General features: G+C 38.4%; 1 protein-coding gene across 3 annotated transcripts in view; it reads right to left on the bottom strand.

Moving 5' to 3' along the window:
• The window catches only part of CD44 (CD44 molecule (Indian blood group)), a 51,005-nt gene extending 46,216 nt beyond the window's left edge, over window positions 1–4,789 (bottom strand). For all 3 annotated transcript variants that reach the window (XM_039383924.1, XM_027732655.2, XM_027732656.2), the window contains exon 1: window positions 4,565–4,789. In XM_039383924.1, coding sequence (XP_039239858.1) covers window positions 4,565–4,631 — 67 coding nt within the window. In that variant the 5' untranslated portion in view covers window positions 4,632–4,789. The remainder of the gene's footprint in view (window positions 1–4,564) is intronic.
• Window positions 4,790–13,608: the final 8,819 nt, after the last annotated feature.

Below are 13,608 nucleotides of genomic sequence, written 5' to 3'. Positions count from 1 at the left end.
GCAATCTCTTTTATAGCTGTCTCACATTGCTTTTGGAACAGTAAGTATCATTAGCAGAAAGAGAGATGGAAGTCACTACAGCTGCTGTGTGTCTGACTTTTTTCTTTTTCTTTTTTCTTTTTTTTTTTTAAGATGCAACACATTCTCTTAAAGCTTCTGCCTACTGAGCTAGGTCAGTCATCAGTAAAAAAGAGAAAAAAGTGAAGCAATGTATTTTTCAAACTCCAATTGTAAGTAAAATTTGGGTCTTCCCTGTGATTTTTACTTTGAATTGGCATACCATGCTTGTGCTTCCATGTTAGTAATTACTAAAATTGCAGATGGTTCTTCAACTCCTTTTGGTCATTTTTGTTGGGTTGGTTTGTTTGATTGTCTGTTTTTCTGTTTCACAGTATGAGAACTGAACATTTTTGTACTGAAATAAGATTGCTGGATTATATAACGTTACCAGTGTTGTCATACAGAGGAACTGGAAAGTCCCAAAGCCAGTGCTTACAAAAGAGAGTACAATTATGTTCTTAATTGAAGACACAGACTCAAAAAATGACTGTAGGTTTCGTTAGGCAGGAAACAGTCACGGAGGCTTGAACTTTAAATTGAAATTAGCTGAACTTTCAGTCTGACTGGAAAGATTCTCCAAGGAAAACCCCTCTTTCTCTCAGTTGCCATTTCACATTACCGCCTGCAAACTCATTCATATGATGAGCTGCTCTGCCGTCCCTTGGGCAGGGGCAGCTCCAGCAGCGGCGGCAAGGGAGGAAAGTCACAGCCAGCTGCTACTGATATTACTGCTGATGAACCGTGGGGAGGCTTGTGATTGAGCAGGGAGGAAACAGATAAACAGTCAGGACTGACACAATCCTCTCTGCTACCACTATTGGCAGCACCCATAATGGTCACTGATAATTACAGCGTCTGATAGCTTTGAAATTATTATTACCTCTCTGGGAGCGAGAGACAACTGTGTGTTAACAGCTGAGGGACTTCTGGTCTAGTCTGGAAAATGACTAGCAGCTACACCAAACTGGCTTCACGCCTACAATGATCGATAACCCATTGAGAATGGTCCAAACCACCAGGTATATCACAAAGAAACCCTGACAGGTAAAGGTAAACAGCAAAATAGACTGCGGATGTTTTACATGGTAGCAACTTGGAAGTTTGAACTTCTCTAGTTTAAGAATTCAATTTAATGCTGAAAAATTAAATCTGATAAGCATGCTCTCAGATACCAGCTGATGCTAAAATATGATGTGTTTTGAACACCATTAATTGTTCCAGTACAATGTTTTATTGTTTTCAAAGTAGGCAAGATTACTGTGGTGGATCATGTTTGTTTCAGGATTATCCTCTCTGTGAAGTTATATTTCACAGGCAACTATGTACATTTAGCCTTGGTCCTGGAAAAAGCAGGAGAATTTGCTGAACTCTTTCCCTTGCTCTCTCACATAGCATTTTCTTGGGAAAAAAAAAAGACCAAAACCAAACAATGATTTACCAATAACAGAATACATGTCATATCGTCTTCTATTTCTCAGCTGTATTTTCAAACATTTTTCCCTTCATTCTTGAACAGAAATATGAGGCAAGAAGACCAGAAAGCAGATAGAGAAGCCTTTTTACAGCATCTTTGGAATTCCAAAAAACTTTTAAATTCTTGGACTGATTAATTCTCTCCTTAAAAGCTCTACATTTTTTTTTCTCTGCTTTGCTACAGCGCATTTTACTACCAGTCAACTACATTCAGAACTAAAATTATCACATCTTTTCAACAAGTATTTTAGCAGTAATGAGCTCATGGTGTTTATCCGTCTATCATCATCTCATCCTGCTGGCACATTCTTGATACAGTAGAACCTCATGCATGTATAGGTGACAAATGAATAACTGCAATATTCATACTGTCTTCAACTCAGGTCTATAAAAGTCATGGGAACTGTTCTGAAAAGAAAGATATACCACGTAAGGATGAACATTTTGTTTAACCTTGGCTAGAGCTACTAGTGGTTTTAAAAGCATTTACTTAGAAAAGTTCTTCCTCAATGCCATGATGCTATCTGTCCTCATAAGGCCTTTCTCTGACTTCCTGTTCTCAAGGTAATGGCTCTTCATTGTGGTGAAGAACACCAGTAACTAAAGAATCATCAAACATTTCTCCAAAGACTGCAAGACAATCCTCTGCCATAGTTTGTTGGCTCTGTGTGTGAGGTTATTTCAAGGAGAGCCATATAACCCTTCCACTAAACAATTATGGAAAGTTCAAGTGAATGGTAATAAAGTCTAGTTACTTTGTAGCTTTGGGAAAATAGCCAAGATACACACTGTAAGGACTGAGTGAAAATAAACTAGCACAAAGAGCTTCTTCAAACTGCTTTATTTAAAAATTTGCAGGACAGATACATAAACCAGGAGGCAGGCAGGTCTCCTCCTTTGTGACTGACTGACAGCTATAGCAGCCCTACCTCAGAGTCTTACCTTGTAATGGGACTCTGGACAACCTCTCCAGTGCTAACAACTAAGCTCCTCCCTCCCAGTGGTAGACTCATTCTCCTTCTTTTCCATTTCATCTTTACTACTACTTCCATTCCAGTTTCTTCCAGTTTGGTGGTCAAAATTCTAGGATTTGCTTTATGTTAATCAAGGAACATTTTGGGAGAAACATTTTTACAAATATGTAGTACTCACTGGAGAAAATGAGCCCCACAAACATTCACCAAGATGTCAGCATCCGTATCCTCCTGGATTCAGACTTCTTAGACAACAAAAGTCATGCCAACACCAAGACTACACCTGGCTCATGTATCAGTGACAGTATGGTCACAGCAGCACAGAACTCAGGATGAATAAGTTTTTCAGCTTTCTCTGTATCTGATTTTTCCTCCTGTAATCATGTTAGCAGTAATACCAGGTCCTCTTTAATTTCATGAAGTTCTGTACTAAAAGAATCAAAATTCCAATTCAGGAGTTTCCCAACAGCAGTGACCATTAGTCTGTGATACACAGTAAAATCACTGGCTTAAAAAAGAAAACACCACCATCAACTGCTGTTTTGAAGTCCTTACTGACTGCAAAGTCATGCTGGAATGTAACTCATACCAACTGAAATATATTGTAGCTATAGTCTAATACTTTACTGAGCCATTAAAGAAACATATACCCCACAGGGGTTTAGGTTTTGTTTGACATACTTTTTCTAACTATGCTGAAGACTAGATTATGGGGCTTTCTGTTATGCCTCACTGTAAAAGCGCATTACTCCCAGAGTCAGTGCAGACCCTGATTCTTTAGGACATTCCAGGCAGCATGTAAATTAACAATCTGTTGAGCAGTTGGTAAACAAATAATTAAAATACTTATATAGTGCACAGACTTGGACCAAGCCAAGGTTTTTAACACATCTCTGACATACTTTATTTGTCTACAGTAGTCCTGTCCTTGCTCTTAAGGCGTTGTCCATATACCTGATCTTAGCAAGAACATTTTGGTACAACAGACACACACTTTTAGAATGAAAAGCAATGAGGGTGCTTCAGCTATCACAGATGCAGTGGGAACTTGTTCACTCTGACACACCCATTCACAGCTCGCCAGTGCTGCAACCATTATAGAAGTATCCACTGCTGCTCAAACAAATTAGATATATATTTACCATACACAGACATAGCCCTTGGGTGACAATGGACATGAAAAATGTATTTTTTTAAACTCCTGGAATTGACGAGTAGAAAAATAATGTAGAAGTGCAATTGTTATCCCTAACCACAAAATGCCTTGAGGCACTTACAGTCACAGTGAGAGTCTGTTAGAAGTATGGTCATTTCCCTAAAACATGTCCTTTTGGACATAGAATTTTTATTTTTTTCTCTGTATTAACATTTCATTTTTAAATACAAATATTTGAAGCAGATAACCAAGCTACAGTAAGTTAAACAACTGAATTTTGTGGTCACTTCTAACCCCTTTGTTCCAAAATCTCATCAGTCAGCCCTAAAGAAACCTTAGAAAGTCAGAAACAAGCATGTTTGGCATAAAAGCTCATCACATTTTAGTCACAGATCGCTGCAGTTTTGCTTCTGTTCAGCTGTGTCCAAATTCAATATGTATTAGCTGTTGGTTCAGCTCTTGTAAACTCAAGAATGCAGTTGTTGTGTGCTGGAGGGGGGGGGTGTTCACCCCCATTTTGCCCTTCCCCACCTTTTCTCCACAGTCTGAAACGGAGCTGGGAGAGCAAACTAAGTATGTTAACAGCAGTCACATTGTCAAAATGAGCTTTACCAGAGCCATTCCAAATTCCCTAAGGTAGTTCTGTTCTTAAACTTCACTTTAATGATTTACAATTTACTTTTTACAGATCTGGAATTGCCCTTTACAAGCAATACACAGCTTTCTGTGGTTGTACAGACCAGCACAACCGAGAGTACAGTTCTAAAGCATCTCTAATAACACTCAAAAATAATAAAACTATATAGATGCAAGAAAGCTGTTAGCTATCTAGCAGAAAAGCACTTGCTGTCTGAAGCATAAACTTAACATTCATAAGTGTTTTCATTCATAAAAAACTTACGTGTTTCTGCTAGACAAAGCTTCAACAAACATAATCCAAAAGTTGCCCATAAGGAGAAGTTGGCCATTGTTTTCTTGGAAGTGTTTTGCAAAATCCAAAGATCCTTGCAAGCTGCAGGAAGAAGAAAAGCCCCGACGCTTGTTAAGCCCGCAGTCAATGAGTCTGAAGTTTGCTGCACTTTTTATTCTGATTCAAAGGAACTGAAGTAATGACATAACTGGGAGGGGGAGCTCCATCAAAAGTCACACCCATATTGCAACAAAAGTTACCCAGCAGTAGGAGAAGGCGGGGAGGGGGGGGGGGGATGTGGGAGGGGAACCAGTACTGACTAAGCAGCCACACTTGAGTTTTAAAGAGGCACTAAACCTCTTCTGCTCACACAAGTACAGTCAAAAATTATACTTATTGTAGTTGCAGGAAAAATTGTGTAATCTCTCCTGAGTTAGCTCAAAAATGCACTGTTTGTTTTAAACATCATTTTAAAATCCCTTCATTATTGCAAAAAAAGCATTAGAGATTCTGTACTCCAGCAAAGCATCTATAATAACCTAGACCTTTCCCAAAAATATTTTGCTTATTTAGTCCCACCTCACCATTTTCTTCTTTTTTTTTTTTTTTTCAGGTCAATTTAGACCAAGTAAAATGCCTGCTCTACAATGAAGCTTTCTGCAATATTTTTGCTCATTGCCAGAGGATAAACTCATGCAGAAGGTAAGTTAAGGCAGTTCAGTCTCCCACAGCACGTCCCACAGGCTTCTCTTCACAGGCTGCTCCAGCAAGAGTAGTAAATAATGCCAGTGCCAGCAGTGATACTGAGGATTAAGGTCGATATTTTATTGTACTGATGGGATGAGGCATAGAAGGAATTATTCCTTGTATTCCCAATTCACAAAGCAGAGAAATAGGATGAAAAGGTATGACATCTTTGATGTTCAGACAAGGTCTCAGTTCCCAAGGGACAGATGTTCATTGTAGTGTGGGGTTTTGCATGACTCTAGATGCCACATGAAGTCCCTCATGAAAACCCCAAGGCCTCTGCAGATAACCAAAAGGGGTGTCTGTTGTGTGCCTTAATGATTTCCAGTGATGTCTCCATGCGCTGGCCCCTCCTCAGAGCTGCAGAACGGCAACAGTGGTTTGTGTGCCGCGGAATGAGGGGTTCGTCAGGGATCACCAAAGCCAGCACATCTCACCTTTAACAACCAACATGTGGCAATGACTGACAGCCAGTAATGCTCTGATTTCTGTTTCACTTGCCAAACTTGGAATGAATACTCCTATATCAGATTAACATTTTGTCGATCTTCCCACTTGAAAGAATTTTCTCATTAATTTTTAATCTCTGTGAACACAAACAATGGAAAAATACAGATAGGTCTTTCCAGCCACAGGCATAAGAAGTTCACATAAAGAAGTTTTCAGGACTTTGCCTTTTCTTTGACTTTTGACTTAGAGATGGCTGGCTATCCTTTCCTCAACCAGCCAAATTTTTACAACAGGTTCCAACAGGCTTTTCCTACAGTTCTAGAATATCTGACAGGACAAAGTTAAAGTGAAAAATCTTTCCTTAAAACACAGGGGAATCTTTTCATTAAGAAGCCAGCAACTTTGAAATTACAGATAAAAACCATTTTCTTTAGTTAAAATACTAGTCTTTCTTTTGAAAGAAATGGCTTCAAAAGCAACTAAAAAGCAATCTCCTATATACCTTAGTGTTTATATTAGTTGAAAGAAAAATATTTCTATGAATTCCTGTACATTTATATCTATAAATGTTTTGGCATGAAAATACATGAATGAAGTTTAGTGGAACTTCAAATGCTGGTGCACAGTTAATAAATGGATGAAACAGAAGAACTGAATATTTAATTAAAATTCAGATAATTTTGAGTCTTATTTTTGATGAATGTAAATTACCTCTCTGTTAATGTCCTTTATCCATAATTATAGAGAATTAAAAAAATGAAACATAGTCAGTACTTCTGCACGTGTTTGACAGACGTGAATGGCATTCCACTTTGGAAAGACTCTGTCTTGTTTGTTGCCCTATAAAACTGGGCTGAGATTAGATGCATTTAGAAAAGGTGCATGAAGGTGCTTAGTACCCAATGCAAAAGGAAAAGACAGATGTATACAAGAAAAATAATTGATCACAGTGTGTCATTTCATGCGACAAATCACAAAAATAGTAATGAGCTGTATCTATACAACGTAAGTTTTTCCATTTCACATTCCATCTGCCTGCTTTCACATCAACCTAAGACACACATCTGCATTCCAACAAAAAAGTGACAAAAAATACTTCCTTCTTTCCCACCCAAACATGGTCAACAGATGTTGGTCTGAGGTAGACAGCAGATCAAATTTAGCCTGGCTGTAGGGCCTAATGCTACCAAGAAAATTTAGTCAAAGGAGATGTACCACTCTGGAAAAGTGTTTTTGGGGTTTTGATTGTTTGTTTCTTTGTTTGGCTTGGTTTGGTTTGGGGGATTTCTTTGTGAGAAATATATAACTTTTCTTTTAGTTTGTGATAATCTTAATACATAGGAACAGAAAACTCTAAAGCAAATCCACAGCTGAAGAAATGCAGTAGAGCATAATTTTAAGTGAGCCTGTTAATACAGTTAAATATTTGAGCTTTAGGAACTTGCTTACTCCCTTTGTAACAAGCAGCTAAAATAGTGACACCAAAAATTTGTAAAATAATTAATGGTACCAAACGAATTAAGTTTTCAGAAGAGAATGAAATAATAAAACTAAAAAGGATAATCCCCCACCATTTTAAAAAATGTATTTCTGTGATGCCTTTGACACATTGAATACTGAATCTATGATGGTACAATATAGTACAGCAACACCAAAATAACTCATCTGTGATTTTATCACATATGTGAGCTGTAGTCAGCACTAATTAATTTTGATAAAAATCTTATTAGGGAGTACGTGTGTTGCAGCCCTAGAAAAGGAACATACATGGCTTACAGTGATATAAAAAGATATTTTTGTGAGAATTCCCATAGAGGAGGAAAGTTTGGCCTGGCTGAACTGAAAGACCAAAATTCCACTGAACTCAGTGGGGCAGCCTCTCCCTGTAACATATATCTGAATTTTATTATGTGGACAGACAAGACAATGAATGTATCTGAATGAATCTGTAGTTATGATGGAAAGAAAGGTAGCAATGGAGATTGATTTCACTATCAAATAGGAACAATTGAAAGAAGGCTAGAATGGAATTCTGTTTCTGTGAACATAAATGGCATTTCTCTTATGAAAACCAGAAATTTATGAAAAAGGAAGCTCATAATTTGAAATATTTTTTCTATTATTAGCAGAAATACTTTTTTTTTCAATTAAAAAACAGTTTTCTGAACGTATTTTGGTAGACATTTCAATCCTGTTATGGGGAGTTGAAGAGCATAGTCTTGGTGAATATAAAAAGCACAGATCTCTTTAGGTAATTCTGGTCATGGCTGTGTATATTTTGCATAGACTACAGGTGATCTGTAAGACTGGCTGAAAATCAGATTTGGGGGAGCAGGGAGGATTTTATACCCACTTATCTGTAATATCAATAAAATATGTTATTTCTAATAAGATTTCCTCCTTGTCCCTAGACTGCAATCTCGTTTCCTGCATTTCAGACTCGATTCAATTTCAGACTAGATTTAATTTTCATTATCAATCCTGAAAACAGGTTTTGTAATGGAAACGGTTGTAAAGGCTTCAGTGTGGTAAACTTTGTACTGCACACTTTTCTCGGGCTCTGAGAGCTGATGGGAAGGCGTAAGAAGAGCCTGTGCCGGTTTAAGCAAGAAAAGCTGCTCTTTTGGCTGGAGGGCAAAGCACTCCTTTGGGAAGCTGAGAGCCCGGTTCTACTCCCATCAACCTTTTGTTCCTAGATGTAATTTACAGCCTGTGTCCTGCAGAGAGTTAGGAAGATGAACAATGGTTCCTACTTGTTTACTTCTAAAAAAGGCAGCAACCCAGATTGGCACCTACCGTGTGGATTCATCAGCCTGTTTTACTGGTTTGCCCCAGATCCCTAAACAACTCACTAATCCAACACAGGCGAAAATTAACAGCCAGAATCTCTCAAGTAGGCTCTAAGAAACACTTTGCAGCAAGGTTTCTCCTATGGCAGACCTTGTGGCCCCATCAGCTTTCTTGCTCCTAGCACTACCCTAATGCACGTAGTCCCTGGCTGACCCACATCTCCCAGCAGTGCACAGGCAAAAAATCACAGTGCCAGTTCCCACTGGCAACTTTAACACCACTATACCCAGTTAGTTACTACGTTGTTGTTGGAGACTGAGCAGGAAACCTGCACACAGCAGCTGCCACCAGCTGTCCAAGCGTGCAGCAGAGACATACAGGATGCATTAGTGACATTTGAGTCATAAGCAGCTGTGTAGAGGGCTGGGGGTGGGGGGAATACAGGGGAAACTGAGGGGAGAAGGGAAGACATGTTCTCTATAGGTGGCTTCTGTCTGTCTCCACCCCTCCTTCCCCCTGGTAGGCCTTCCCAGCACATACCATGCAATAAGACCCTGGAACTGATATATCTGACCATGAGCTGCCATCTTTGTGCTAAGCATTCTCTATTCCCACTTTCATTTCTTTCGTTTGCAATTACACAGTAGGTAAATCAAGCTTATCCTAAGCCATCTCTGGGATATACTTTTCTCTCCTCCCTCACTATCCTTCCCACTGTCTTTCCATTTTCTTCCTTTTGATTTTGCTTCTTGATGTCTACTTTGACTTCTCTCTCCAGTCATTTCTCCTTTTTCTTAGCCCCTATCCTTTCTTATCCACTCGCCCTTCTATGCAATGTATTGGAATTATTAAATAAAACATTTAAAACCCCAGAAGAGCAGGTGAGCTTTTCAAAATACAAACATTCATGCAACTCAGGAAACACTTCCTATTTGCATAACCAAACAGTTAATTGTAACCTACAGATAAATACTTAGGGGCTCTTATGCCTAATATGGACCTTCCTGGAACTATTCAAAGTCAAAGGAGGTTTTCTACTGATTTTGAGGAATTTTGAATGAAGCTAGCTGTAAACAGTGTTTGGTTGAGTCCCAGCATCTATATTATGATAACTCTGCATACTGCGTTACGTATTTCCCCTGTATATATATATAATCTGAAGATAGAGGGATTACATCAGATTTATAGGCACTGATAAAATATTTTCCTTTCTAAAGAAAGTAACCCCCAAATTTTATTTGGAACAATTTCTGTTCACACCAGCTCTGTTTGTGCCAGTCTTGACATAGCCACATTTGACATAGCCACATTTAACATAGCCACATTTAGACTGTGCCTTAAATGTACCAGTGCGGGAATGAATACTTAAGCCTACCTTTTTCACCTACAAAGAACACTAAAACCAGACCTTGCCCGTATATAAACAGAAACTTACTGGATTTCAGTAGGTCTCCCTGTTAGTCAGTTTTATGACTCCTGTCAGAGGTGGAAGGGAAGGAAAAGCATCCTAATTTTAGACCATAATAGGCATGTTTGTTTTTGGAGGCAAAGATTCTGGCTGTTTCCAGTGTCGCTTCTAGGAGGGAAGTTGCAGGTGTGTGCACATCATAAGATGAACAGGGTGAGGAGGCTGACAGGCATAGCAGTGCTAGGTTCTCAATCGCTAAAATATCTGGGTAAAATACACAAAAAGCAGTCTACCCCCCTTATATTGATTTAGGGAATGCATTGCTACAGCAGTAGCACATTCTTCCTCAAATGGGCAGTCCTTTTGCCTTGGATGTGAAGACAGTAGCAGCAACCAACATTTCAAGACCCTCTCCCCCACAAAAAATTTTTTTTTGTTAGTTATGAAGGTTAAACATAGACAGGAATCAATGAACTTGGCTCCTCCTGGTGCAACAGCAGCAGCTTGTTTCCTAAGGCTTGATCCTTTCTGCCTGGGCATACCCAGACAAAGCCAGTACTGCTGTCTCCTTGAGCTCAATGCTAAACAGGGAACCTGAGGAGATCTCTCAGGTCCGAATGGTACTTAGTTCCCCTCCTTGAGTGGAGCATGTGTAAGGCAGGAAAATCTTGCCTCTGCCCTGTTTTCCCCTTGGAGCTTAATTTCTGAGCCCTACATAATATATGTTGGAATTGTCAAGTAAAAAAGCCTATGACTTTTGAGGGAAGTATAATCCATAGTGTAAACAAGCAAAGAAGGTAATTCTGGGTGACTGCAGGCAGGAGTTTTGTGTGAGGCTGGGACAGAGGCGCAGAAAATAGATTTCATAGAATTAGTGAGACAGAAACTCTGGTTTTGCACGTTTCCATGTGCCTGAATTTCTGCTATAGAAATAGATGAGGGAGGAGCTGAATGCTATTACAACACAGTGAATTTTTCTTAGCAGTAGGATTTGTCACACTAGACTGCACATCCACTGCCTACTTAACAACTTGGTTTAACTAAAAACATTTTAGATTTTAAAAATAAACACTCATTTGGGATATTATTACATCCTTGGTAAGAGTTCAGTTATGGATTAAGTTTCTTTCATTAGAAAGAAATTCATACCTAAACAATACAGCTGTGTTTGAGAATGTTTCTCTGTTACTGGCCAAAACCTGATATCACTTTGGTTTATTTGCTTCGTCTTTTCTTTAGGAATATCAAATGACAATAACTAACCAAATTTAAGGAGAAATATTACCATGATTATGATTTTGAAAATGTGCTTGCATTCAGTTGCAATCCTTTTGGGTTGTCTTTTTAGGCAATGTTTGTTGGACGTGTTTGACAGGATCTACCAGCAAGAGATATTAGCCAGACAGAAATTCTATACAGAATAAAAGCAGAAATTCAATGTTTTATGCAATTGTAAATTACAAAATTTGTACTATCATGGCGATTTATATAAATAAAATAATCATCAAATTACACAGTATCACATAATCATCATTGCTAAGCAACCCCATATCATCTTCTAGTTCCTGAATACTACTTTTTCAGTAATTTGTGATTCATTTAATAAAAAACATTTGTTCAGGAATTCATCAGATTCTTCAAAATAATGCATGTCTAAAATATTTTCAATGTGTTCACAAACAATTAATTTGCAGAAATGTACAACTGGCAATAAATAAAGTATTATGAGTTATTTGTTCACTTTTAAAACATTACTTATATTGTCTAAATATTTTACTGAAGTGTTGGAAGAATTAAGCGGGTCATGTCTGAACAGCTTTTTGAACAAGTTGGATCTGGAAAGCTATCAAGACTCCTTCAGATGTTAAAGTTTCAGCCAACTTGCACTGAATTTACAAGAAATTGTCTGTGTCTGAGTCATCTGAGATTTCAAAGACATGATATGAGAGCAAACTCAGTGATATAAAAATGGATATGAGAACTAGCAAAAGAATCTGTAGTTTATCTGCTGTCCATTGTATCTGAAATCTCATCAGTAAAAAGTCCCTCTTCCTATCTTTTGCAAGATACATTAAGATAAAGAAGTTTATGCACATAAAGATTTAGCTGGGATTCGTACTCCGCTCAGTTTGTTTTCTATAACCAACCCTTCAATAATTGTTTCAATAATTTAATGAAAATTTTCCCTAGGGAAATTGGTAGGAGAGGCAGAGATAATAGAAAGAACAAAAAACTGTTCTGTTGGACTGATAGACCTGGTACCAGAATAAACTCTGCACACCACTATATAGCAAGCAGGAACTTCTAGCCAATACCACAAAAAGAGTATGACACTAAGAAGTTGTTTGAGAGTCTTGAGACAAAATGGAATGTGTTGAGCGCACTCCTGCAAAGATTCTTTCCCATATACAGAAGGAGAGTCACTGTTTGGTATTAGCTAGCGCAGGATGGATAGATCTACATCAACATCAACTCTTACAAATGTATTACTCCCTAAGTGATGAATTATACAAAGCATATCTCAAGGGGCATAGATGTGAGATAGACAGGCTATGAATGTTCAGGAGTCTAGTTCAAATACAGATATGAGGATACTAAAGCTTATCTCAACTATTTAAGGATTCCTTTTTAACTTCTCCCTCCTGTATTCAAATTCAGTTCTTCTATCCTAGTCTAGCTAGTTTTTCCTCTCTTCTTAATCACACCTTTCTGTACAGGCAGATATCTGAAACTCAGTTCGCATAGCCTAGTCTTTGCTAAACTTAGCAATTCCAGAATAGTTTGCACATTTTCTAGCTTTAAAGAACTAACTGAAGCACTCATAGAAACCTGGGAAATAAAAAGGTAAAAAATACACCATACACCGGCAGTCACATGCGGCCAGAAACCCTTACTAAATGCCTCAGGAGGTTCAGACTGCATCTCTCAAAAGATCACTTATTTCCTTCCACGGTATGAATGTCATGTAGAGGGCAGAGCAAATCCTTTGCACAATATTGTTGTGTGAGAATTTCAGAGAATAAAATATAATTTTTCTCTAAATGCAAACAGAGGTTACAGTGTTAATTATTCGGACTGTGATTATTTGAGATAGAATGCAACCAAGACTATAAAACTAAACACACCTATGAGTAAGACCAGAGTATTAGATTCTACTGGTGTTTTTGTCTGGGATGTGGATGTCACAAATTTAAGTCCTATACCTGCTATAAATATTTTAATCACAGCTGCTAGTGGACATTTGGTCTCCTTACTGTCTCGCAAGCATTCACATTGAAGGGAGATATTAGGCCAGAGAGAGAAACTGAACCTATGGCTCATGGCTTTGTTTGTCACTCCTGTGGGAGAGTCAAGGTCCTCCTTTCTTCAGGGAGTAGGCAGTTTAGCATGAATTTGCACATCTGCAGAGCAAAGACAGCTCCAGCCTGCTGTCAGCTGAGCCTGCTTCAGAGCTGAAAACATTGTAGCCCTAGTTGTTTGGCATTGCATATGAGCTAATTAGCCTTGCAGATAAATTTAACCAGCTAGGGCCAGCTACATTCTGGTAGTGATCTATGACTTTCAGGAACTCATGTCTTTACATAGCTTGTAATTACATCATGTGGAAGTACCAGCTGGGTACATCTCTTCACCCTCTTCT

The sequence above is a fragment of the Pipra filicauda genome, unplaced genomic scaffold (genome assembly GCF_003945595.2).
Source record: "Pipra filicauda isolate LSUMZ 115617 unplaced genomic scaffold, ASM394559v2 scaffold32_size4067784_pilon, whole genome shotgun sequence".
In the NCBI taxonomy this organism is placed as follows: Eukaryota; Metazoa; Chordata; class Aves; order Passeriformes; family Pipridae; genus Pipra; species Pipra filicauda.
The sequence above is the reverse complement of the archived record's forward strand: the minus strand, read 5'-3'. Positions and strand labels throughout refer to the sequence as shown.